At 39.9% G+C, this 26,226-nt stretch overlaps 1 protein-coding gene, 1 long non-coding RNA gene and 1 pseudogene across 8 annotated transcripts; 1 reads left to right on the top strand and 2 right to left on the bottom strand.

The window, feature by feature from the left end:
* The first annotated feature begins 748 nt into the window (after positions 1-748).
* On the top strand, positions 749-6,847 carry LOC111326882 (allene oxide synthase-lipoxygenase protein-like; annotated as a pseudogene). The gene is made up of 10 exons (XR_015998582.1): positions 749-798; positions 2,092-2,123; positions 2,488-2,742; positions 3,152-3,237; positions 3,802-4,002; positions 4,145-4,408; positions 4,775-4,976; positions 5,280-5,494; positions 5,724-6,072; positions 6,578-6,847. The product of XR_015998582.1 is annotated as an allene oxide synthase-lipoxygenase protein-like (transcript).
* A 16-nt stretch (positions 6,848-6,863) lies between these two features.
* On the bottom strand, positions 6,864-25,548 carry LOC111326884 (glutathione synthetase-like). 6 transcript variants are annotated; one of them, XM_088752108.1, is made up of 15 exons: positions 20,075-20,194; positions 19,049-19,119; positions 16,829-17,027; positions 16,624-16,699; positions 16,198-16,370; positions 14,595-14,628; positions 13,872-13,948; positions 13,536-13,616; positions 13,054-13,137; positions 12,592-12,661; positions 12,239-12,360; positions 11,654-11,723; positions 10,555-10,636; positions 9,148-9,331; positions 6,864-8,503 (listed from the first exon to the last, which is right to left on the bottom strand). In XM_088752108.1, the coding sequence occupies exons 3-15, from the start codon at positions 16,996-16,998 to the stop codon at positions 8,377-8,379; spliced, it is 1,350 nt and encodes a 449-aa protein (XP_088608234.1). In that variant the 5' UTR covers positions 16,999-17,027; positions 19,049-19,119; positions 20,075-20,194; the 3' UTR covers positions 6,864-8,376. The 6 variants fall into 6 exon arrangements, with proteins under 6 accessions (XP_088608234.1, XP_088608236.1, XP_088608233.1 ...); XM_088752110.1 differs by lacking the exons at positions 19,049-19,119; positions 20,075-20,194 and adding an exon at positions 25,364-25,548; XM_088752107.1 differs by lacking the exon at positions 19,049-19,119.
* On the bottom strand, positions 22,943-23,858 carry LOC148734737 (uncharacterized). Its single transcript, XR_015998427.1, has 2 exons — positions 23,700-23,858; positions 22,943-23,265 (listed from the first exon to the last, which is right to left on the bottom strand). It is a non-coding gene; the product is annotated as an uncharacterized LOC148734737 (long non-coding RNA).
* Positions 25,549-26,226: the final 678 nt, after the last annotated feature.

The raw sequence follows: 26,226 nt of genomic DNA, 5'->3' as shown, positions 1-26,226 counted from the left end.
AAGCTTTTAAATAAACTTAAATGCCACAATAATCTCACAGCCAGATCAATTTTTCTTCTGACTGTTGAATGTGAGCTCAAAATTCCTTAATCTAGTCTCTTTTATTGCCAAGAACCCCTCATTTGTCCAATACCTAGTTACTTTATCTATAGTAAGAAAATATCCACTCTTCAGATACACACCAATTTTCCGATCGCTGTCCTGTTCTGTGATTGCTACAGCCACAAAGGGCCACCTGATTTTAAAGTAATATTTTCCAAATTACGTCGTCATTTATTTGGATATTTCTATCAGAGCACATTTTTGACTAGGACGATTTAACAAAAATTAGAATTAAACAAATTAATCAAAATTAGATGTCTAATTTTAGGGATACTTTAATTGTAAAAATTGAATTCAACACTGCCCCTAACAAATTATTCTTATCTAGGTTAATGTTCATCAACTTTTCTATGCCATGCATACGCAGGCAGAGAAAAAAGATAGATTTAACGGTTATGAAATAACTGAGGTGGTGTTTTAAAATAATACAAGTTTAAACCCATATCCCTAAACGCGAATGAGAAGTCAAAAGAAAGTTTTTCAAGTAGTAAAAATATTTTCCATGATAGCAATATTTTATTTATTTATTTACAGTTTTATAAAAATGACAAGAGTTGTTGAAATTTTTCAGAAAAATAACGGTATTGTTAAAATTAACTTCTATTTACACGTTAGGGTAAGTTTAAAAGAATTTCCTCGATTGAATATGCGTTGTAGGCAACTGCAAAAGGTACAAAAAGTTAATATTGACTACAGGTATGTTTGTTTTTAGAGAGAGAATTCATAAGCTGTGCAAGCAGTATGATTTTTTCTCGTAACATAAAGGGCAAAATTACTAAATGCTGATTGGCTGAGACCGAGGTTTTTTTTTTTCTTTTTTTTTTTCATGAATTTTGGTAAATTGCCCCAGAAAAAGTTGCTTGATATTGATAACTTCTTTGGTCTCTTCTCTTTGGTTTTTGACCTTCTTAATAAATGAACTTTTTTCCTTTATATTTAACAAAAAGTAGTCGCATATTTCCTGGTAAAAATGAGGATTTATATCACTTTTGTTTTCAAATGTTGCAGAAATCGTCCTCGTCGCGTATCGACGAAGGCATTTTATGTAACGTTTAAAAGAAACCTTTGATATACTCGGCCCCGTGAGATTACCTTTACGAATTCCTGTTTTGGTAATGATTCCTTAAAACTTAAAGAAATTAAGGCAAGAATTCCATAGAAACCCATTCTTGTTATAAAAAAGAAAAAATCTTTGATAAAAGAAAACATAATCGAAAAGCAGCAGGTGACCTTTGGAACTAAGGTTTCGTTTTAAGAAAGCATGGAATTGTACGGACATTTTCCAAAACCAAAGGAAATTTAAACACAGGTTATGATTTTGTGATAAAAACTCGATCGTGAATTAGCTTTCTCAGTTGTTGCAAATGTCTTTTAAATTGTCTGGCGTACAAATTCGTACTCACTATCTAAATATATCGGTGAAAAAATTAAATTGAGTGAAAAAAAAAACATTTGAAAAAACCTATGTTGCCATATAATGCTCTCGGCGATCCATAAACTTATTGCATCGATCGAGAGTTTTAACAATTTACATCACAAAAAGGATTTAACAAGGGAAGACGCATGAACAAGTTTACATGTTGAGTTCCCAGACCGGTATTTATGGATATGGCAGCAAATACATACCCGAAGATGCAAAAACTTCGCTTATCTGTTCCTATCTTCCCTCAAAAGGATCTGCATTAATAGAGATTCGCATGTATACTAATTAAAAAGCGTATGTAGATTGACATAAATATTTCTTGAATATAGTTTCTGTCAATTTCAGGAGACGAACAGTTGACGTCAGAATATATAATTACTGTCATTACGGAAAACCGCAGGGGGGGCTGCAACGGCTGCATCAGTGTCAATTATAATCAAAGGTAACTTACCCTGACACCTTGCTCTCGTCAGGTTTCCATATCGAAACAAAGAAGAACCAAAGAGAACTCATGGGCCCTTTTAGTCTGGGCATTAGTACTTTCTTGAAAAATTCCAAATTTCAAGGTGTCGCGTCAGTTTAGAAAAATGCACCTCAGGTGAGGGGTACACTTTTAGAATTTCCTCACTGTTTTCATTTCAGTAGATTTCCCTCAAAGTGAACTTTTTCCTCTCGCTATGAAGTTAAGTAAAGCAGTGGAATTGTTACGTTTGAGGTTTCCAACTGTAGTGGTTCGCGTGTTTGGAAAATACCCTTGATAAAATGGGACCTTATAGCTGCATATCTCGTCGGAGTGGTTGTCCCAGTGGTAGCGGAGAAATGGGGGCTAGTTTCATAATTATCACGACTTATTGAATTATCGATTCATGACTTGAAAAATTATTTTTAACTGTGTTAAACTAAGCGGCCGTGAACATTTGAGCAATTAATTACCCTAATGTATGTTTAAAATGTCATCTTAGGTAGCAACGGCGAAACAAACCCTCTTTCTTTAGACAAATGGTTCCATAATGACTTCGAAGCTGGACAGAAGGACGACTACTACATAACCACCAAAGATGTTGGCGAGCTTTTAATGATCACTCTAAAAAGTGATGGTGGTGGGTACAAAAGTGATTGGTTCGTCAACAGAGTGACGATCAAAACTAAGAACGTCACCTATGATTTTCCCTGCAATCGTTGGGTAGAGAGTGAGGTCACTCTCTTTGAAGGAAAAGGTAAGATAGCCATAACTTCGTCTCTCTCCAAGTTCACACCTTTATAAAAGAAATCGGCCTGGTCGTCCAATATGTGTGTGTGTGTGTGTGTGTGTGTGTGTGTGTGTGTGTGTGTGTGTGTGTGTATGTGTGTGTGTGTATGTGTGTGTGTGTGTGTGTGTGTTTATGCGTTTGTGCATCGACCTTAATACTGATGCGTGTCTTTTTTCAGCTAAACTATCAACGGATGAGTAACATCCAGCAGTGAAAAGTCAACGTCAAGCCGAGCTTAAGGAGAGGAGGGCACTGTATGAGTGAGGCCTGGATGAGAAGTACAAGGATCTGCCAGGCTACGTGAAAGCATCTGTAGTCAAGAATCTTCCTAAGGACGTGCAGTTTACCGAGGAAGCTTCCTATGACCTTTTTTAAGCCGCGAAAAACGCACTCCTCAATCTGGGTCTTGTACACTTGTTCAATATTTTTGACCAGTGGGACGACTTCGATGAATACCGCAAGGTTTTTGCTGATTGACACTCATTTAAAGACAATTTTGGTTCGGCCGATACCATCAAAGTAGTACAGAAAAATGATTCCCATGATTGATATTTCTTTCTGATATGAATCAGCTTATTAAGCCGGTGGATTTTAGGGGCCATTATAAAGTCTATCCTTAATATTGAGAGAGGGGGACGTTGAGTAAGAAAACAAGATGCTATTAGGGATCGGTCATTGTTTTCCCTGGGAGGGGGAATGAGGGTTAGATTTTTTTGTGTGTCACGATACAATTTTCCTGATACCACCAATGTACTATGTGATATTATAATAACCACCCCCCCTCTCATTGGTAGTTCATTGGCTGTCAATCTTATTAGTTTCCCTTCTTACTCTGCTGGCGACGACTGACCCCTCCCAGTTCCTCCTGAAAACCATGTGATCCTCCCTCCTCCTGACGATAAATAATGAGTATTCCCTTAAGTCTGTTTATCGCTGACGGGGGGGTTGTCGTATGGCCAAGTGACACTTTTCCATATCATGCCTAGTGACGCAATAGTCTTATATATTTTACAATTACTTCATTAGGCATTTACTAGGTTTGTTGGAGAAGTTCCAGTAGCTGCAGACTACTGGAAAGAAGACCGCTTCTTTGGATCCCAGTTTCTCAATGGCTGTAGTCCTGACTCCCTCATGAGGTGCACAAAGCTGCCACCCCACTTTCCCGTCACACAAGAGTTAGTTGGTAACCTACTGGACAGTGGGGACACTTTGGAGAAAGCCATGGCGGTAAAAATTTCTTTTGTTAAAAAAAAAGAAAAATCCGCATGCAAATAATAGCAGCCTTTGAAAAAATTACGAAATTCCTGAGGTTAGCTCAGTTCATTGTCATAGGGCAGTATTGAGAAATATTGTAGGTTTCATTACCTAGGATGGCCGTATTTACATGGTGGATTATAAGATCTTGGAGGATATTCCGCACTACGGGCAGGACCAACCCGATCTAGAAAGGAGATACATATGCGCAAGCCTGGGCCTCTTTTACGTCAAAGGCAACGGAGACCTGGTACCAATAGCAATTCAGTTCCATCAGGAACCACAAGATGAAATCCCTATATGAACCCCAAACGATTCCGAGATGGACTGGACCTGTGCCAAGCTGTGGCTGCGTAACTCTGACTCTCAGTTTCATCAGGTAAGAGACTGTATCAAACATGGAGAATCTATAGAGATCGCGTGTGATTCAAATCAAATCATCTGAGACGGCACAAATCCTAGCCTGCGTTTGGGATGTTACCCCCCCCCCCCAGATGTTTTTACGCGGAAAGATTGGCGCGTGGTTAAAGTTGATCGATTTGCACATGCCCGACTTTTGACCGTTGCGTTCCATGGACTGCCTCTAAAAAACTCGAAAAATGAACACTCCATAAAGTGGTATGATCAAGAAGGTAAAAAACACGTCTACACGCAGAATAGGTTATCTGAGCAACAAGAGCGATGCCTAAAAAATGCTGCTTTTTACAAAATAACATTTCATGCCATTTGTGTCTGTGTTATTTAGATAGTCACCCATCTTCTCCGCACTCATCTCTTCATGGAACCCATTGCCGTAGCCAGTTACAGACAATTACCCACAATCCACCCCATTTGGAAATTGTTGGCCCCTCATATCCGAGGAGTTCTTGCCATCAACACTCTTGGCAGAGAGGCCCTGATCGTGGAAGGTGGAGTGGTCGATAGTGTCATGACTGTCGGTGGAGGAAGTAAAACTATAGTTAATAACATCAATCTGTCTTCCTGGAAGTCAAATAACCAAATTTCTGGTATAAATTGTTCCTTTGAAAATACAAGAAATGGAACATAATTTCACCAGGTCTCTCAACAATCCAGTTGACGGTTACTCCTATAAATTTAAACAATTTTTCTTGTCTACCCCCACCCCCCTTCCCCCCCCTCTACATTACTCTGCGCCTTATTGAGGCTGGTTCTACAAAGTACAAACAACAGTTGGCTTTTAAAGAAAAGAGTCATTGTGCCATGCATATGTGTCCCGTTGCTTTTACCAGGGCATTTCACCCTCCTTGAGAAATTCTACAAGAGCAGCAGTACCTGGCCCTCGTACATCCTACCACAAGTACTAAAGGACAGAGGAGTGGATGATCCTAAAAAACTGCCCAACTTCCACTACCGCGAAGACTCTTTAAAGCTCTGGGTAGCCATCGCAGACTACGTCAAGGAGATTCTGTCTGGCTATTATCACTCTGATGCTGAGGTTCAGGAGGTAATCATAAACTGAAGTAAATTACATAATCAAAAGATAGATCGCTCTTTCGATTTGTGTACAAGCCTTATGATCCTGTAAGGGATGTTGAATAAATTCGAAAAAACGTTGTGAAATGACGGGTGAATATTTGGACATTGGTATATCACTTTGGTTATGTTCTTCCTTTCGCATTATCATTGTCTTGCTGTTCATCCAAATAAAACTCAACGTATCATTGTTGTTACAGGACCACGAGCTCCAGAACTGGGTCAAGGATCTGCATGACAATGGCTATCCAAATAAAGCAGGCCATACAAACCATGGTGCCCCAGTATCCTTCACCAGTTGTGACCAGCTGTACGAATTCTTGACCTCCATCATCTTCACCTGCGCCTGCCAGAATGCAGCAGTTAACTTCTCCCAGATGGATGTATATGGCTTCCCACCAAAATTCTCCAACAATCATGCGTCAACCACCACCGACCAAGAAAGGAGTTGTGGGGCAAGCAGACCTCATGAAATCCCTGCCTACCAAGCACCAGTCTTCGCTCACCATCGCCACGGTGTACGGCCTTACCCGTATTTTTAGTGACGAGGTACAGTAATACATGACTTTTGTGCTTAACTCGCGATCTTGTTCAACAGTACCAGTTGAGGTAATTTGGTTTTCTTAACAGAGTCGATAATATGAACAGGCCACCATCGACAGTTTCTAGCGCGTTAGCCCTTCGTCCAGAAGGCTAATGCTCAACATGTAAGCTTTAGTTGAAAAAAAAATTATCTTGTGATACTCTTCGCCGACGAAGCACTACAATTTCCTAAAAAAAATTATCCCCTTTGTTCTTGTATCAGTTGAGGTCACCTCTAGAGATGAAGCAAACTTTGTGTAAACGGGACACACTTCAAAAAGCAAGTGACCGGTACGCATGAGTGCTTCACCAACAAACGATGCAAAACCATCAGTATCTTCAGAATCAAGTTGATGTTATCATGTGCCTGTTTTAAGGTTTTTTGTTTTGTTTTTTTTGTTGTTGTTGTTGTTTTTTATTGCAGGTCGTCCTACTTTAAAACCACTCATTATCTTTTTCCTCTAATTGACAGAAATTCATTGGTGACTACCCTGAAGAGCTATTCATTGACGAGCCTGCCAAAGCCGCCATTGCAGCATTCCAGAGGAAACTGAAGGGCATATCCGCTGAAATTAAGGCGCGAAACGCAAAACTTCGTGTCCCGTACCCATACCTTTTACCAAAGCGTATTCCAAATAGTATCGCCATCTGAGCTCGGAAAGGAAGAGAAAACAGCTCCCTCGGTTTCCCTCATGATAAAACAATAGAATAAACAATAAACTGGTTTTGTTAATTGTAGAAAGGGAACTTACAATAAAGTCTTTATTGTCTTTGTTGTCTTCATTGCTCATTACATATCTAATGGTACAGGATAAAAAGATTTAAAGTTCAGCTAAATTACAATAGAATATAAAGATTAAAAATGTGAAAAAGTAGTTACATGTATCTGACATAAAATATCCTAAAAGGTTGTATTTAAAGATAAATTTATTTACAAATGTGTTCTTATAACGTTCAGTGTTTATCATGGGCCTTTAGCAGCTTTTACGTCTAAGATTGTGGGTTGAATTGTTCTTTTTTGTGGTAAGCATACCTCCAGAGAGTAATTATCGCGCTGTTTAACTTTTTTTAAAAAAATGCATGCTATCTCTCTCATTGTTTCCGTTTCATTTGCCGTTGTTGAGGTTGTCAATATTTTACCGGTTTGCGGTGGGAAAATCTGGATAATCATAAACTGTTTTGGTTTACTCCAGTAAAAATATCATAGTCGTTAAGTTAACTTGCGACTAAAGTCTATTTGTAAACCAAAAATTGGAAAAGTCGCATAAAACATAAAACTTGCATTTACCAAAAATGGAAATAAAAATTGTTCGTATATCAAACCCGTTATGAATACGTCCTTCTTGGTTTTTTCTTTGGCTCGCTATTCATAATCCAACCACTAGCGTGTATCAATCCGCGCTAAAAAGGAAGGCACTCAAACCCCAGCGATGAGCACCCAGCGCTAAAGGCTGAGCATTACCAAGAAAAATCAAATTCAAAGTAGTTTTCGCGCTCTTTCCATTTAAGCATTTTTGTCAAAGACAAACATCTTTTCAAAGGGATAATATTTAATCTTATTTTCGCCTCTCGCATTCAAATGATTAACCAGCCCCTTCGACAGTTCTCCTCAGCAAAGGGATCGGGCCTGGAACGGATCCAGGATTTAGTCAAGGGGGGTTCGGAGAATTGTCCCCCTCCGGAGTGGTCCGAGATGTTGAAAATTAGGTCCTCGGGAACATGATTTCCAGCGTTCTGAGGGAAAATTTAGGGAGTTTGACCGAACCTCCCGAACCACCCCTGGATCCGCCCAGCGGGAAAAAAGAATTTTACTTCAGATATCCAACCTCTCCAAATCCTTCAAATAAAAAGTCGAGAGGTATATCACTACATGACAATGAGGTCAGACCAGCCCTTTTTTTTTTACGGACAAATTGTTAGGGCCGGAGAAAACTACCTTGATAAGAAGATCAGTAACATACTCGACTGCGATTCCTGGGCCATTTTTTTTAATTCTTACTGCATCTTGACGATATATGACATCGATTACATACAGGACACACACAGCATAGACCACTTTCCTAAATGGCTGCCGGATTAATATTCTTTTGTTTAAATTCAAATTAGCCCTAGTGGCCTCGCTTGAGATAATGTATTCATTTGAATTTTGTACTGGAGAACGAGGCCAGAAGGGCTAAATTAAATTTGGACAAAAGAATATCGATCCGGCAGCTATTTATGAAAGTGGTCTTTAGCATCTATTCGCTTTTTTCGCATTTAGTGAGGTGCATTCTAGTCTACCAAATATGGACTGCTGTAGGCGCCTTCTCCGTGAAGACTTATCACCTCTAACTTATCCCATGGTCTACTTCGGAGAAGGAAGCCTCCATCTTTGTTGACTTGTATCTCATCTCCCCGACTAAAACAGCAGAAAAAAAGCTTGTTAGTCTTTGATTGGCAAGTCGCTATTTGAGAATTTTCAATCGGACGTCGACAGCAATTGGTTTGATTTTGCATCATCACACTGCATTATTGGTCCAGAGGGTTGCGTCACTTTCTTGACCGATCAGATTTAAAACTACACGTTTTCTCGCGCTTAAAGCACTGAATGCGTTTACTTTAAGTATTTATTGGCCCCTCACGTTGTTAACCTATGATTTTATTAGCAGTTGTGACCGCTTATGAGAAACAATCAAGAAGCGCTTCTACTTATTCAAACAGATTTTACTGGCGTAGTCAATAGAATTGACTTATGGTAAGGAAGCCAACAAGAGTTAAATATGAAAAAAACGGTGCAGCAGTTTGTGTTGAGAAATTCCTAACATTGGAAAGTCTTGTTTTATCTTTGTTCGCCGAATAAGACTAAAATGCAAATAAGTAGAAGGTTTCAATCAGGAACAAAAGACCAGCGTTGAAAACGGTCGGATCAGGGCTAGGGTGGCCGAAAAAACAGACAACAATTTTAAACAGAGGTATCCAAGGGGTTTTCTTACACATTCTCCTGAAACTGAAAATGGTCCCAGCGACACAGAAAATTTGAATTACATTGAAACCGATGCTTACCTGAGAAAAATGCCAAAAATTCCCAGTTCAGAGATAATTTCAGCTGGTTTTATAGACTCCTGACGAACAACAAAGTTTTTGTTGATGCAAGCAGGCTGAATCCGGTCCATCAGAATATACTGAGCACGCTTTTCAGGATTGCTTTGAAGGGTGTGCCGGATATCTTCCCCGTAGATGAGATTACCTGCAGTGGAAAGAACCTTGTCACTCTCACAGACACTTGATAACCTGTCATTCTTGTTTGAATACTGAAGCAGACTTTCAGAAGTATGTCTAAAACTGATCCCTTCTTCCTCATTTTCTGTTTGTTATGTGTAATTAACAGCATATTAGTATAATTTCAGAGCTGAGCAAAGAGTTTCCAGCAATTTGATTGGTAGAGCGGTTCCTTGTATTTAGTTCTTATTAACCGAGCGGGAGGTCTGTAAGGGAGAATCTTGACCGAGGTCGCCAGTAAAGACCGAACGCAGTGAGGTCTGTACTAGTGACCGAGGTCAAGATTCTCCCATACAGACCGACCTAGCTCGGTTAATAAGATATTTATTATATGGCTGTGTCTTGTATGCCAATTTTTTATATACTTTGTACCTTTTTTTCTAGACCGGTCTAGATGCCGGTCTGGATGGGAAAATCTAGACCGCTTTCAATATTGATTTCAGTCAATCAAATTCGTAAATTCGGTAGTTCCCAGTCCTTGTGAAACACAGCCATATAATAAGACGCTATATAAACCGCTCCACGCGGTTTATATAAAATGTTAAAATAAAATGTTAATAAATGTTACTAAAATGTTATGATTTTAGAAACTTCTCTGTTGTTCAGCTCTGAAATTATACTAAAACAATTATTCACCTCAGGTTCGGTGAATATTGTCGAATAATCCCCTCGACTTCGTCTCGGGGATTATTCGACGATATTCACCTCGCCTTCAGCGAATAATTGTTAAATATAAAAGCTTGGAAAGTCGCGTAAATTGCAAGCCGTGAGAGGAAGAAAAACGTTCTGGTATCTAACCACGATCAAAACTTAATAACTATCATTGTAATTTTCACATTTGAATTTCGATCCTCCAGCTCATTTTAAAAGTAAAGGGTTTGCTCATCGGCAACCAACTTCAGTAGCTGAGGTCATTTTCATGCGAGTTTTCTGCGTCAATGATGTTGTCATGGGATGAGCAGGTATCGACACAAATTAACATATTGAATAAGCCGTATTTTTTACCTTTTGATTACTTCTTGTGGGCGATATTCAAATAAAAACATTTAAACTAAATGCTTCATTTTTTTTCCAATTCAGACAAACCTAGGTGTTAGTTTTGCATTTCTCAAAGTGAACAGGAGAGCTCAAAGCTGTTGTAATATTTTTCATCTCTTTCTTATTCGGCTTTCTTAAATAAGACGTACGTACCTCCTCCTTCTCTCTGAGGTTTCATGACAAACCTTTCCACTTTTTGAAGACAGCACTTGACATTGTGATCTCCCGATGGTCCCTGAAATTTAGAGATAGGGAATAAAATTTTCAACCCGGTAGGAAATAGGTTCGAGAAATTAGCACATTATAAGATTTTAATAGTTCACTCTACGTACCATATGAAAAGTTTCCATAGACTGCATGCCATTTCAGCTAGTTTAGTTTAGTTTATTAGTTTATTTAGCTTCGCCAACCGGCAGGGACACCGCAAAAGCTTGCGCCAATTACTGCGGGCCCAGTAAACCCACCCATCCCACCCCAGGGGAGGATAGCCATCACACAGTGATCTCGTGCGTGGGAAATTAATGTCTCCTACCCCCAACCCAGCAGGAGACGGGACCTCCATTTATTCGTCCCTATCCGAGAAGACTAGAATATCTAACCATTTCTTGATATTCTTATAGAAATGTAGCAAATTCTTCTCAATTATTTTAAGACCTTGAGTGTTGGTCCGGCCGGGGCTCGAACCCTCGACCTTCCGCACAACAGTCCAGCGCACTATCCATTGGGCTAACTGGGGTATGTCCTTTACTGACATTAAAAGCAATACATAACGAGGAGACTTGAAACTGCATGCTTTAAATGCAAACCTACACATACGAACACTCATTATGTCGGTAGACAAGTGCAACTACAGATTTAGTCCACACCCTGTCTCAGTTCACCGCAGATTAGCTCAATGGATAGTGCGCTGGACTGTTGTGCGGGAGGTCGAGGGTTCGAGCAACGACCGGACCAACACTCAAGGTCTTAAAATAATTGAGAAGAATTCGCTACCTTTCTATAATAACATCAAGAAATGGTTTAGATATTCTAGTCTTCTCGGATAGGGACGAATAAATGGAGGTTCCGTCTGGCTCCTGCTGGGTTGGGGGTAGGAGACGTTAATTTCCCACGCACGAGATTACTGTGTGATGGATGTCCTCCCCTGGAGGAGAGACATAAGTATGCCATTCCTTAGCCAAGTCTGATCATTAATATTCTTCCTTCACACGCCAGGTAAGATTCCTGGCATTAAGTGCAGAGATTTATTTACCGGATCAAGAGTGTATAATCCAGTAAATGTTGCTCTTACTCTGTCGACTGCTTCTCTATTCGGCAAAAACCTACACAAAATATGAAATATGAAGTCATAAACTGAACTCAGCTGGAGTTCATAGACTCTTAAATCCCTCGGAGTAACTAGCATTTGATATCTCCTTCCAGTTTGTCCCCTAAATCAGATATTAAGGTCACGAAAATAAAGGAAACGATCACTAACAAAAGAGGCCCTTGATTGTAAAATAGCCTCTCCTTTTCAGTACATGTATAAAGAACAGTAAGTAAAATATGTATTATAATGTGTGGGTGTAGAGGTCTTTAAAGGGTTAGGGGTCTATTCATAGGATGAACCCAATCAATCGGGGCTGGCTCAGTTTCCGAGTTCTCACCCCATCAATCTTCTCCGAGTAAAACTACAATGTGTTCCTATGGGGGGAGGGGAGGGGGGCTAACCAGGTTACCGGTATCCTGGTGGAACTCTCTAACCCAACCACCCCACCCTGTTTGACAAGGAAAAATTTGAAAGATCGTGCCTTGGTGATCACGATAGTTAAACCGTTATTTCTGCGGTGCCTTTTACCTTTCTAAAACTCCAGGTTCAGCAAATACTTGCTGCATCTTCTTGGTTCCCATCAACTGATAAGCCACCGTCGGACATTTAACGCAACGAGACAACTCGATTGTCAAACGAGCTGACCATTCCTGGGTCAGAATATCAACATGTACTTAATCAGAGAACACATACATGAGCCTCTCAGAAACTCAGATGAGCGTTTTCTTTGCAATTTATCACTAATTCTTTATAACATCTTTGCTTTTCATAGCGGGAGAATTTTTTCACCGGGCTAGTTTCATGGGAATTTGCCCTTCGGAAAAAGTTTCTAGAAAATTACTTATCTAAGGTTTTACAATAGAGTCAGCAAAGGCACTTACGTCCTCACTAGGGTAATCAACGGGTGTGTAACCCGCTCTAAAGTAGGCTACGGCAACCTCAAGTCCATCCCTATTAAAAATAAGAATATGTCACCATTTAAAACATGATCATATCTAGGTACTGCTGACAGCAGATAATATTCGCTCGATCTTGGAATTACAATTTACATTTGTCGTCTTATCAACCGAACCCTGAGAAAGGAGGACTTTGAAACATACTTTGCATAAGAAATATGATTCAGTATTTTACACCGAATCGATAAGTATTTTATCATGCAGTCTTCGAGTAAATATTCAGTCACCCAGTCAGCATGTCAGGGAGACATTCATTTAATTGATACGTAGGGAGTTAACTAGTGAATCAGTTCTCAGTCGTTTTGTTAGTGAACCAAGAGGTACTGTCAATAAGTTGCTGAACAGAAAACGAAATCTAGGACGAAAAAAAAACGCAAACTTGCTTACACAAAGAGAGATTTGTCGCCGTGTACTTCGCTTTGGGTAAAAACTTCGGTCAAACTTCGTCTGATAACTTTTACAGTTCTGTTTCTGCAAGAATAGAGATAAAGTCATATTTTGCTTATTAGCCAAAATAGTTCACAATACCCCCCCCCCCCCCTTTCCCGGCCTTGAGATCCAGACATCAACCAATAAATGATGTACGCAATATCTTAGACATTTTCGTGTCAATAGATGGCGATCTTTCCACTTGAATCATAGGAAAAGGCACTGTTCGAGAGCAAAAATAATCACGGATTCCGTTCCTTTTGTTTCACTTCACTGTAGCCAGTTATTCGAGTTTCCTTCGCTTGAGATCGTTCAATATACATTGAGCTTATTTATGGTTGTTTGTAATGACGTTCTTTGCCCTGATTGGCTCTGGTGATCACTCTTACTCTGGTTACTTGACACTGAATGGGAAAGCGTTTTATCTGCTAAGTTTTTACTTGTTTCTGATGCTGTATTCCAGAATCCTTTGGACATACACGTTTACTTCATCGGGACGAACGATAAACATGATAACAGCACTGAAGAGATACAAAGTAAAACGTTGTCAGAAGTAGGAAAACATATAACGTTGTTCAGTTCAGCGAATTTAAATAACATGGTTTGATCATGTGCCTTGCATAGATTTAGTAGCCCCCCCCCCCCCCCCCGCGTGCTGGGGATCATTTCATCATTCTTTGCCAGATACAATAACTGAGGCACGTGTTTAAAATGTGATTGAAACCGCTGGCCGATTGAAAAACTATTGGTTTAAATATTAAGTGTATCAGTTTTACCTCGGTGACCCGTATAGTTCCCAAGCCTTGATGAGTCCTTCAGCTACTTCATCCAATGCAAAGTTTGGAGGTGTTGACTGCAAGGAAGCAGGGGAAAAGAATACTGGTTAGCAAGAAGGGTACCCTTAAAAGAAACAATAGCATGTCAATTGACGGATTCTGGTCCAAGCACTGTAGATATGACACCTTTTTTTTTTACTCTTAATACTCACAAGTTCGAAGTCCAAAATGTTTTCAGTAATGTTTCTTGTCGATATCAGAAGACGAATCACGCTTCACGCACATTTATTAATTCACGAATCACGTTCCTCTCGTGGATATTTTCGCGGGTCACGAACTAATTTTTTCCTTAATCATTAATCACGCGCACCGCCTTGACTATTGTCCCTACCCTCTGCACCCTAACATCATATTTTCCACACTGTCCTCTTTGCAATTCTACGGCAATGATAAGGACAACTGGTTTGATGATCAAGAGCTTTTTAAAGTAGTGATCATTTCCTGTATACTCATGACTTTCCCCTTTAATTTAAGGGTGACACTATAAAAAGAAATGAAAAGCCAGTCACTTCAAAGGGTTATAGGGTTAAAAGCCATTCTTTTATATCAACCGCAAATTTAGAGTTCCCCGAAGGATGGAGACAGCAGCAAAAATAATACCCAGAAAAAAAACGGTCTTTGAACTTAACACAAGCATAATAATAAAAGTAAAGGACAGTTCACCTTGTCATCTTCTCCGATTAGATTCAACAGATGTCTGGAATCACACAAATCAATCGTCAGGGTGAGAGAAAATAAGTCAAAACATATATGTGCGCTTAGCTTTTAGAAGTTGTACACAGCTTTTAGGTCTTTCCGTGATATGAATCTTAAGTGATAGAACAAAAGAAATTTCTTAAAAAATTTTTTGCAATGTAAGGCGTTTCTGTTAACAACTTAGATAACGTGGCTTCTGTAAAAAAAAAAAAAAATCAATTTTAACGGAGAGAAAATCTACATTGTTAGGCTCACTTTCGTCTTCCAGTTTCAAAATCATATTTCCTCAATCTTTTTTCCCTAGAAGTTATAAACATGCAACTTCTCCCCATAATAGCCATGCATTATTCAGCAAACGGGGATTGAGAATACTCAAACTCCGGCATACTCATGGTCTTAAAATAAGTGAGGAGAATTTGCTACCTTTCTATAATATCAAGAAATGGATAGATATTCTAGTCTTCTCGGATAAGGACGAATAAACCGTAGGCCCCGTCTCCTGCAGGGTTAGGGGTAGGAGACGTTAATTTCCCACCCACGAGATTACTGTGTGGTGGATGCCCTCCCCTGGGGTGGGATGAGAGGGAAGGTGAGATCGTTACATGGACTGAAGCGGCTGCCAGAGGCGCCTGATAATGCTGACGTCCGATCTCAACCTTATCATTGTAACTAGACACGTTTGTTGTTTAGAGTGCTTAAGACTTTCTTCTTTCTTCTTTGGTAGAAGTTATCTCGATCTAACACCAAATTCTTGTAACTAATAAACAAGGTAATATATGGTAGCTAAGGGGGAGAATTAACATTCAGTTCTTGGGAGTGTGTTACAAAAAAAATACGTAATGCAGTCCCTAACAACCTGATTTTAACCTTACAGACCATGGCACATTTTGCAAAATAAGATTTCGATTGCCTATTGAGGCCTGGATCATCTTCATTTATGTAAATAACATCTCGTAGGATAGCTTAAACGATTAAATTTCTCATTGCGGACGGTAAATTTGTTGATAAGGTCACCGATTGCTTTGATGCCAAGATTAAAAAATATGCTTTTATCACTAGGAAACAGTGTTCGTCAATATTCACTTTGGTACCTGAAAAATACATCAATCGACAATTTAAAATGCTAATTCTAGCTCATCCTACTGGATTTAATTGTAAGAAGATTCAATGTTTTTATTTATTTAACAACTTGAAAATTTTCTCACAAACTGACGACATCGAAATTTTGTGTAAAACGATTTTTCTTCTATATTTCCCTTAAATACTTAGAAGGCTAATCTATGGTCAGATTTCGGTGCATCCCCATACTTTATCAGCGTATGTGCAGTTCTTTGATAAAGAGAACAATGACAAAAACAATAACTTGCCTTTAGAAATACGGCTTTGTTTAACAAAAGTATGGGGGCTGTGTGGAAATCTTATCCTAGTAATAGAGCCCATTTACACTTCCGGATGGCAAGGTCCGCAAGTAAAGCGCTTTTCGAGAGAGCACAAATTCACCACAAGCATACGTCACTGCATTAGCGCGTGCCACGTAAAAATTTGGATGAAAAATTATGATGTGTCATACCTGTGTAGGCTAGAAGCACGACATGATGAAGTAATGGCGCTTATGGAAATAGTATTCAGTTCAACTTGTTTGATACAAAGGTTTAAGTTTTCTTCTTCTTCTTCTTCTTCTTTGTGCGAACCACTTGTTTGTTCTATCATGTAATCCGATCGAAAGATTCCCAACGAAATGGGCTGAGAAAATAAAAGGTAATTGTAATTTAACTTATCATTCGAAAAAAAATTGTGTTTGTTTTTTGTTTAAAGAGTAATGAAATATTCATGGAAAGAGGGTATCATCGATCGTCGAGGTTTTTTTCCCTAAGGAATCCTTAAAATAAGAAAGGAGTTAATTTTTAGAATGATCAAATGCTCTCTTTCAATCAGTAATCAATATGTGGAAGACATGCATCCACAGACTTGCTTAAGATGTAAATTGTGTACTCACCTGACCAATCCCTTGCTCCTGGGTTTTCTCGTAAATGGCAAAAATTCTTGCTGTGAATAGATCTGCTGTTATGGTGCTGAAAGATGAGTAAACACGATCAAAGGTAAATCCCTGAGTTTGAGACTCACTGTCATGAATAATGAAACAAACGAGCGATTCGGAATAGTCATTAGGCTAATTGAAATAAAGATGTCAGTAGGTTTACCTCAGAAGTGCATCCTTCGTGAACTGGAAGTCCTTGCTTGCTTTGTGCACGAGCAAGTTAAAATCCTTTTGAACTTCTCTGGCAGCAGTGAAAAGTCTTCTTGGAATTGGAGTGGGAAGAACAGTAAAAGGTCTGTGCTCTAAAATTCCACTCATGTTTTTGTAAATCATTCCGTGCGTGAGAAAATAATCTCGGCCTTCTGCGGCAAGAAAATCAACTTGGTTATCCGAAAGGTCCCCTCTAACAAACGAAGAGAACATTTCGAACCGTGAAAATGCCTCTGAAAAGACACAAAAAAAATGGCATGGATAAATAGTAAGCAGGTAGAATCTGTTAAGTTGTGAATTACGATTGTTCAAAATTCACGACTCAGATGAATAAGAGCTAGAACAATATTGGCTGCCAAGAAACGGTCTTGGCTTTAATGGACAATAGCCAACGTGGTACGCGTGATGCATGATTAGGGAAAAAAATAGTACGTGATACGTGAACTGACCCCCTGGAGGAACGTGATTCTTGAATTAATGAAGTGCGTGAAGCGTGATTTGTCTCCTGAGATAGACAAGAGTTACATTCGTAAAAAGTTCATAGTTCTCTTACCCGGAGGTTGCTGGTCTTCTGTCAATTCAACGGACTGAGGTAATACAGTGGAATCCCGATTTCTCGAACCTCCAGGGGAAACGGAAATTGGTTCGAGAAATCGGAGGTGAAATTACAAGTGAAGCAAATCCAAGGGAAACAAGGTTTGATTCGAGATATCGGGAGGTTCGAGAAACCGAGGGTTGGAGAAATCGGGATTCCACTGTAATACGTGAAGATTTCAGTCCGGACGAGTCAAAATACGTAACTGCGAACTGAACTCTGAACTTGGTCCGATCCGTTTCCACCGAGTTTTAGGTCAAATTTGACGGTAAATTTAGAGGTCTTAGTTTTCGTAATTTCGAAAACAAAGACCCTTCTTAGTTTTCGTCCTTACGAAAACTAAGACCTCCACCAAATCAATCTGTAAAATTTCTACAAAGTCGAATTACGACTGTTCAAAAACTACCATCATACGGATGCTAGACGATCCGCTTCTTCCAACAATTTGCAGACATATATCATCAGCATTGTGGCTTTATAAAGAGGATGAAGGCCATAGACTACCTACGTATAATTGTACACTGAAAATATGCCTTACCCTTAGGTGGGCTGACATGTCGTTGCGACCTGAATGCCTGATCGTCATGTGGTCAACGGCGTTATTGGTTAAACATCACACATGACCTGGGCTTTTCCGGCTAGGTCATAGATAGTTTTGGTTACAATTTGACTTTATATTTCTGGAACTTCTGCATTAAAGGTCGGCACACACGAGGGGACTAGTCCCTGCGACTAGTCCCACCGACCAGTTTCATGCGACTAGTCCCTTCGTGTGAACTACACATTTCTGTGGTCGCAGGGACCAAAATTTGGTTCCTGCGACTGGTCGCACGAATTCAAACTGGTTTGAATTCGTGCGACCAGTCGCAGGGACTCGTCGCATGAAACAAATGTTTGTCCCTTCGTGTGAACTGTTTGTGCGACCAGTCCCTGCGACTAAACGGTAAATAAGCCAATCACGGGTCAGTATGATGCGTGACTTCCGGTATTTGTAAACATTGCAGTTTCTAATGATGAATTTTCCCTGACTTCTAGATTTCTACAACTGAAGAATAAAAAACTATTTCTAGTTTTGTAAACATATACAGATGTCTTGGAGCCGTTTTGATGGAATTTTTACCCTATTTGACTGTGTCTGTTAAAAATAAAATAAAAAAAACAAAAACGGAACACGTAATAGCATGAATAATTGGACTGAATAAGTGTAGTTCGTTTGCGCTGATGTTTAATAGTGCTACAATGAAAAGTTACCAAATTTTAATTGTTTTCGTGTAACGCCCCAGACTAAGAGACATCTTTGCCTCTAAATTTTCCTATGTTCTTGTGCAATTGAGTGCCCTCGTGTGAACACCTTAAGGGACTAGTCCCTGCTACCGGTCCCCTCGTGTAAACCCTTCAAAGACTTGTCGCGGGGACTAGTCGCACGGACTAGTCGCAGGGACTAGTCCCCTCGTGTGTGCCGACCTTAAAGTGCCCCCGAGACGAAAAGAGACCACTTTATTTTGGGCTAATTTTTTTACAGAATGCCGAATTGGGTCAAGTTAAAACCCTTTTAGCCATTAAAAACTCAAAACAAACCTTCGATGACCAATATTTATTGCTTCAAGGTCGTCCAAAAATCGTCCGCCATTCCTAAAATCCGTGATGTTCTGTAATCGTATAGCAGAAGACGTGATCATGACGTCAAAGGCTCAACAATCTTATGCTTAGTATATAGCTTTGTGACAACTCTCTTTGTTCGCTGCACTCAGAGAATCACATATATTACTTTTATGAGAACTGTTTCGTTGTCAGTTGTGAAATGTCCACTTTCTCTGACGATGAATTGCCCCAGAAATCATCTGAGGATAGTTTGCGCCGGCATAATTTTGCCATGAGAATAAAGGTAAAGACAGAACGGCACGGATTCTACAGGTGGCTTTAGTGGTCGCGTCGCTTTATTGCCTTCAAACTGTATTTTTGCTTGTCGCAAGGGATTTTCTCTTTTTGTAATAGATGATAGGGTGATATATAAATTTTTTCTTCGGTGATGGCTGATTGTGCATCAAGGCGGATATTGGGAGTTTGCGAAAGCCATTTCTAAGGACTAAGTCATGCCATCAATGTATTTGCCTCGATGGGGCGTTACGAAAACTAAGACCCTCGAAAACTAAGACCCTAGACCTAAGACCTAAGACCCGTCTCAGATTTCCAGGTTACGAAAACTAAGACCCCCTAAAATCGAATCCGTCGAAATACACAGTCAAATTGTAACCAAAATAGGTCCAATCTGTCAAATTATCTCCTATTCGATCTTTTCCTTCGGGGTTTAGGTCAAATTTAACGGTAAATTTAGGGGTCTTCGTTTTCGTAATTTCAAAAACAAAGACCCCTCTTAGTTTTCGTCATTACGAAAACTAAGACCCCCACCAAACTAATTTGTAAAATTTCTACAAAGTCAACTTACGACCGTTCAAAGACTATAATCCGTAAAACAACCATACGCGTGCTAGACGATCCGCTTCTTCTAACAATTTGCAGACATATATTATCAGCATTGTGGCTTTATAAAGAGGATGAAAGCCATATATCTACGTATAATTACACACTAAAAATATGCCTTACCCTTATTGGTCTATAATTTTGGTTGTTTATCCTAAAAGTAATGAAATTGGTTTTCCGCTGGAGATGGATTTTGTCTTCGTTGCGGATTGACTTGCTACTGCGACCTGAATGCCTGATCGTTAAGTGATCAACGGTTTTATCGGTTAAACCACAGGCATCCCAAGCTCACGTCTCGAGAAAAAGGGAAGGATTATTTCGTTAGAGAGATTTAGCAACACGTTTAACTTCACGTGAACGGAAAGAGTGACCACGTGACCTTATTTCCCCGCCATTTTTTCACGTTTGCCGGTTGTACTTTGCCGTTTCTACGCAAAAGTAAACTGTTTCGCGTTTGCCGTATACGCAAGATTTTCTTCACTTTTTCTCTCACAGAGTAGAAGTTAATTGTCGGAAAAAGGGCACCAAAACCATTCCTTGTAAGTCATACAAGACGTCTTTAAATCCACCATGACGTGAGCTCACGCGAAACTAAAGCATCATGGTTCACGCTATTTCACGTGAAACGTGAAAGGGCCAGCTGACGTTTCGTCTGATAACCGGAAAAACAGTGATGGCAAAGCAAGCCCAAAACAGCAGAAATCGCCAAAAACCACGACGGAAACACAAAGATTGAGTAAGTTTCATCAATCTAACGTGTCAAATGTTCATATTTTGGAATATTTAGTATTATAAATGAACCATATTTCGTTCCCCATACTATTCCTTAGAACGCGTTCAAATTCTCAGCGGTTGCTCGCGTAACTTAACACAGCGTCACAAAACGCGTGACGCTTTCATGAAATAATCTTTCCCTCTTGCTCGAGACGTGTTAAACATCACACATGACCTGACCTTTTCTGGCTAGGTCATAGATAGTTTTGGTTACAATTTGACTTTATATTTCGACGGATTCGATTTTAGGAGGTTTTACTTTTCGTAATCTCGAAAACTAAGACGGGTCTTAGTCTTAGGTCTTAGGTCTTAGTTTTCGAGAGTCTCAGTTTTCGTAACGCCCCATTGGGGCAAATACTTTGATGGCATGACTTAGTCCTTAGAAATGGCTTTCGCAAACTCCCAATATCCGCCTTGATGCACAATCAGCCATTACCGAAAGAAAATTTATATATCACCCGATCATCAATTACAAAAAGGGAAAATCCCTTGCGACAAGCAAAAATACAGTTCGGAAGGTGATAAAGTGACGCGACCACCGTGCCGTTCTGTCTTTACCTCTATACTCATGGAAAAAAATTTTATCGTTTGCCGGCGCAAAACTATCCTCAGAAGCTGTAGATGATTTCTGGGACAATTCATCGTCAGAGAAAGTTGACATTTCACGACTGACAACGAAACAGTTCTCAAAAAAGTAATATCTGTGATTCTCTGTGCAGCGAACAAAGAGAGTTGTCACAAGCTAAACATAAGATTGTTGAGCCTTTGACGTCATGATGACGTTTTCTGCTATACGATTGCGAGCTCGGCTGGAACATGTTTTCAGGTCTTAGTTTTCGTAACACCCACCCCGATGCATTTGGTCGATGATCTCATTAACCCTTTCCTGCGTGGTTTTTTCTATCGGTGCTTTGAGAGGTTTCAAGTGAACTCTGTTGTCGAGTTGCACTTTGGCCTCTTCTGTTTTTTCTGTTTTATTCATGGTGATTGTTGTTGAGTTGCTTCTTTAAAGCAGAGTTTTTTCAACTCGTTTAGAGCCGCGACCTCACTGCGTTATAAAGTATTTTTTTGGCTTAAATATAGTAATCCCTGCAAGTTGTATTATGACAATTTTCCAAGTAGCTCTGAAGGGCAATAGATGACTGAACTTGTGGCATTCAGTTTGATATAAAACGGAGGTAGTTCTTTCTTTTGTTCATGAAGTGTGTTTTGGAGATGCATTCTTCTTGCGAATAAATCTCGCAAGAGTTGGCCTGATTTTACATTCGTTTGTCACGGGTGTTGGGATGAATTTGAGACCCTTTGATAGCACACTGACTTGACTGTCAGATGGCTGATATTTTGAGGGATTTTTTACGAATTTTTAGTCTTTCTCCGTTTCCTTAGCTGCAAGCCTACATTTGAAAGTGTTTCCACGCTATATCTGTCTTAAGCTGTTTGTTCTGCTTTCGCTGATGTTAAAGCCAGCTTTTTTTAGAGTCAGAGAACACACTTTTTTTATCTCTTTTGTTTAAAAGTGAGTTCTTTGAGGTCAGAAATCTTATTCCTTAATTCGGCCATTTTGTCGTTTTTATTTACAATGTTCGCCGATTACTTTCCTTTGTGTAAGGTATTCTACCAGAGAGTTGTTAAAGGCAGATAGTAGAGAGCTTAAGCATCAGACGTTTTTGATGTCACGGACGTCAGAATACCGGGGGAGACTGGATCTACAACGGCGTTTTAGGCGCGAAATTTTTACTTAAGCTGGACACCTGCGTCACCACGAACGTGACAGCTGATCACAGTTGTCACGTTTTTGGTCATTGTTTACAAAGGAAATGTGGCCGTAATTTGCAACATGCCGTATTTAAAGGATGTGAGAAAATCACTTTTAATTGCTCATGACCAAGGACTGGTGTCAGATGAGGAACTGTTGCTATTACTGAAAGAGAATTCGTCAAAAAACCCTGAGTTTTCGTACGAAAAATACGCGAGGTTTAGTATCGAGAGTATCGAGGAACCTGAGTGCAAGTCCGAGTTTAGAGTTGAAAAAAAGGACCTTCCACTGCTGGCTGATGCGCTTCGACTACCGGACACCTTCCACTGTAATCAGAGAACCACTGCCGACAAGTTAGAGGGGCTATGTATTTTGCTCAGGCGAATGTCGTTTCCTTGCCGATATAGCGACATGCTCGCACGATTCGGCCGACCGGTTCCTGAACTTAGCATGATATCAAATACGGTGATGAATTATATTTACGATATACATGGTCACAAACTGTGTCAGTGGAATCATGATCTACTGAATCCACGTGACTTCAACACCTACACGGATGCTATATCGAATAAAGGGGCTGCACTGCAAAACATAACGATCTTGCACTGATCATTTTGTCATTGAATCCTTGAATAACGGATCTTGTAATCCACTTAGCGCCTCTGCGATCGACAGCCATATTTGCGCTCGGTTGCTCGTTTTCTTCTTTGCTTTAAACGGATTCTGCACTCTGACTTCTTTCATTAGTGCTACGTCGTGCTGTTCAGACCATTCCATAGGCCCACTACATAAAAGAAAAAAGATAGAAGCGAGTGTTACTGTAGGTAGTAGCTGTATAAAATAGTCGATCACATTTCAGCACTAAAAATAAAAAGCTTAATGGCGGGGAAATTAATGCACTTTCTTGAACGTGAAATACGGCAACGACATAAACCTCTCGACAAAAAGAAAACAACTAATAACAAAAACAAACACATGGCAAGATAACTTGCTATTATATAAGTATTTTTCCTGTTCTGGAAAAAAACCTCTGCTCGTAGGATAACTAAAAGAATGGCGACAAACAAAAAAGAATTCACGATCAAACAAAACCAAGTAACAGAACCTGCGGAAACTTGTGCCAAACACGAAGTTAGGCACATTTTGTCCCATTTTTAAAAGTTATTGTTTAAGTGCAGATAAAAAACTACTTTCTTATGAAACCTACAATGTACTTACGGGTTTGATTTGACGATTGAAAATGAAGACATGGTGTCAGTCTTGTACTGAGACAGTCCTGAAACAGAGCAAAACAACACGCACGGCAAACATCCCACTTTCACGTCTGCAACCTCACGTCAAAAACGTCTGCACATGCGTACTGATTGCGAAGCTCATATTTAAACTTCCGGTTGACTTCCGTGAATCAAAAACGTCCGATGCTTAAGCTCTCTATTGATCAGCTCACACGTAAACGGGTGACAAATCACATAGACTTCCCTGTCGTCGAGATCGCACTAAGAACGATTTTTTCTTGTCCCTTATTTTGAACGGTAGGCACCGAACCCGGAAGAATTCTTCGCCTAGATCCAGTTCACAGATCTCTCGAAACAATCTTCCGAAAAGTCTTCGGAGCAGATCACAAATATTCCGACAAGATCGAAGTTTGCCCGGCGGGTTCGTACAAATCCCGCTCTGACCTATTTGCAAGGCTTCGATGCAGAGAAATACCACCAACATGGTCTTCTCGATTGTTACAGCCTTGAATTATGCATCAATTCTCGGTCAATTTTGTATATGTTTTCGTAAGAATAGAGCAAAGCATTCTGATATGTTTGTTTGACATTTTGTCATGTGAGATTTTTGCGTTGAGCCTTTGACGTCATTTCCTCTGATTCCTGCGAGCAACTTCCGGAACATTGTCAATTATAACCCACCCATTAATTTTGGCGCGATTTTATTGGTTACTTTACGTGACGTGGTGCAATATCACAGGACAGTTATCACGCAATAAACCCCGTCCGCGTCGATATTTCTCCTCCGATTTTTCCGTGAAAAAGAAAGATAGTCAACACAAGAGTTTCAACTTTTCCGTTCTCCTATTTACATGGAAGGAAACCAAGCTGGTTTTTTTTTTTTTCGCTTGCTTGCGTCAATCACGCGCATTCGCCATCAGATCACCACTGGCCATTAGATCACCACTGTCCTCAAAATTTCATGTTTGCCCTCGAAGCTTCGCTTCTCAGCCAAATATTCATTTTTCGGACAATCTCTCAGCCGCGGACATTATCAGCCGACATACCAGCCGCCCGAAGGGGTTTATTTACTACATAATGGCGGACGCGAAATCGCGAATTTAACGGCCAAAAAAAATACTTCTGGTACTCCCACTAGATTGAAATTTGGCAGGGTTGATGAGGAGACACACTTTACACGAAAATAAAAAAAAATGATGTACGAAAATTTTGATCTCAGGGGCACTTTAAAAACTTAATACAAATATTAAGGGAACATTGGAGTCTAAAAAACAATCAGCCCTTGTTGCGGAAAACAATATTGAAACCTCCGATCATCTTTTACAAAAAGGGAAAATCCCTTCAAGACACGCTTGTGAGAGCAAAAGTATAATTTTAGTGTAATGATGCGACGCGAACACAAAAGCCACATTGGGAGCCCATGCTGGTCTGTCTTTACTTTTAGAACCGCCGTAAAAACCAACCCCTCCCCTCCCCCCTCAACGATCATCGAGACATGACCCGGTTCCGGTCTTTGTTGTTGAAGAAATGAAACTAGGCATCTCTTAAATAACGATGACCGTAGCCGAAACACGAGAGAAAAGAACACTTCACACAAGTTAAGCTGAATATTCTATGTAAAAAAAAACATTCATCCTGCCGACTTACCCTGTTCAACTTATTCAAAGCTTCCGTCACAACATTTTCGATGAGAATTACAGCAACCTTCGTAGACAAAAACAAATCGGAAGCGCCTAACACATCTACCGTCCTTTTTGATGTTCCTTAAGGGCAATTTAAGGGGAAAACCACGTGAAACTGCGAGAACTGCGGGCTCAAACTGGTTCAGATCATTGTCATCTATGGGACAGGGCAGAATAATGAAATGCTACGTCAGAGGGTATGCGGTCAACAACGCGGGCTCAAGTGTTCTAGATTTACAATTTAGCGAAATTAGTGGAAAATGATAAGGGCTGACATTTAAAACCGAGGAATTTTGTTTTCGCCAAAGGCATTTTCCTATTTCCAGAGTAATTTTCGAAAAGTTTTTGGAGGTTGTTCTGTATAAGAAAAGCGGCAGGGAAAACGACGCCTCGAAGCAATAGAATAGGAAATCAACCATGCGAACGACTCAAAAGCCGTGTTTCCGCAGCAAAACGAACGCATGCGCATACGTTATTCAGCTCTGTCTATCTAAACTGTGTTCTATCTAGGGTTTTCAGTCAGGAGGTAAAGAAATTCAGTGATAGCGTGACAGAACTCATGCATTCTTTAAAGTGCTACTGAAACGTAATTTTCATATCTGAGATTTTTGCAATATAATAGAGTTTGAACGTTATTTGCAAACGCTGTGTACTTTTTTTGGACCAACGCATACCGGAAAGTACATTTTTAAGCATTCGAAGTTGACAGACTGAGATCAAAATTGGCGGCCATGTTGGCGCGGCCAAAACAGCCCTGTGACGTCACTGGTTGTGTACTTCTGTGAAAGAAGGGTAAAAGCATGGAGTGTGGCTTGCATGTTGGGAGGC

The sequence above is a fragment of the Stylophora pistillata genome, chromosome 3, assembly GCF_964205215.1.
Source record: "Stylophora pistillata chromosome 3, jaStyPist1.2, whole genome shotgun sequence".
NCBI classification, from domain to species: domain Eukaryota; kingdom Metazoa; phylum Cnidaria; class Anthozoa; order Scleractinia; family Pocilloporidae; genus Stylophora; species Stylophora pistillata.
Note: the sequence above shows the minus strand (reverse complement) of the source record. Positions and strands in the feature narration are given on the sequence as shown.

What these genes read in the sequence shown, in the direction of transcription:
- LOC111326884 (XM_088752105.1), bottom strand. Translation starts at nt 17,088, where the DNA reads ATGTTCTCTTCGTTTGTTAGAGGGGACCTTTCGGATAACCAAGTTGAT. An exon ending in TAATCGGAGAAGATGACAAG is followed by an intron (nt 13,949 to 14,594) that starts GTGAACTGTCCT and finishes GCTTCCTTGCAG; the next exon opens with TCAACACCTCCAAACTTTGC. An exon ending in GGCGACAAATCTCTCTTTGT is followed by an intron (nt 12,662 to 13,053) that starts GTAAGCAAGTTT and finishes TATTTTTAATAG; the next exon opens with GGATGGACTTGAGGTTGCCG.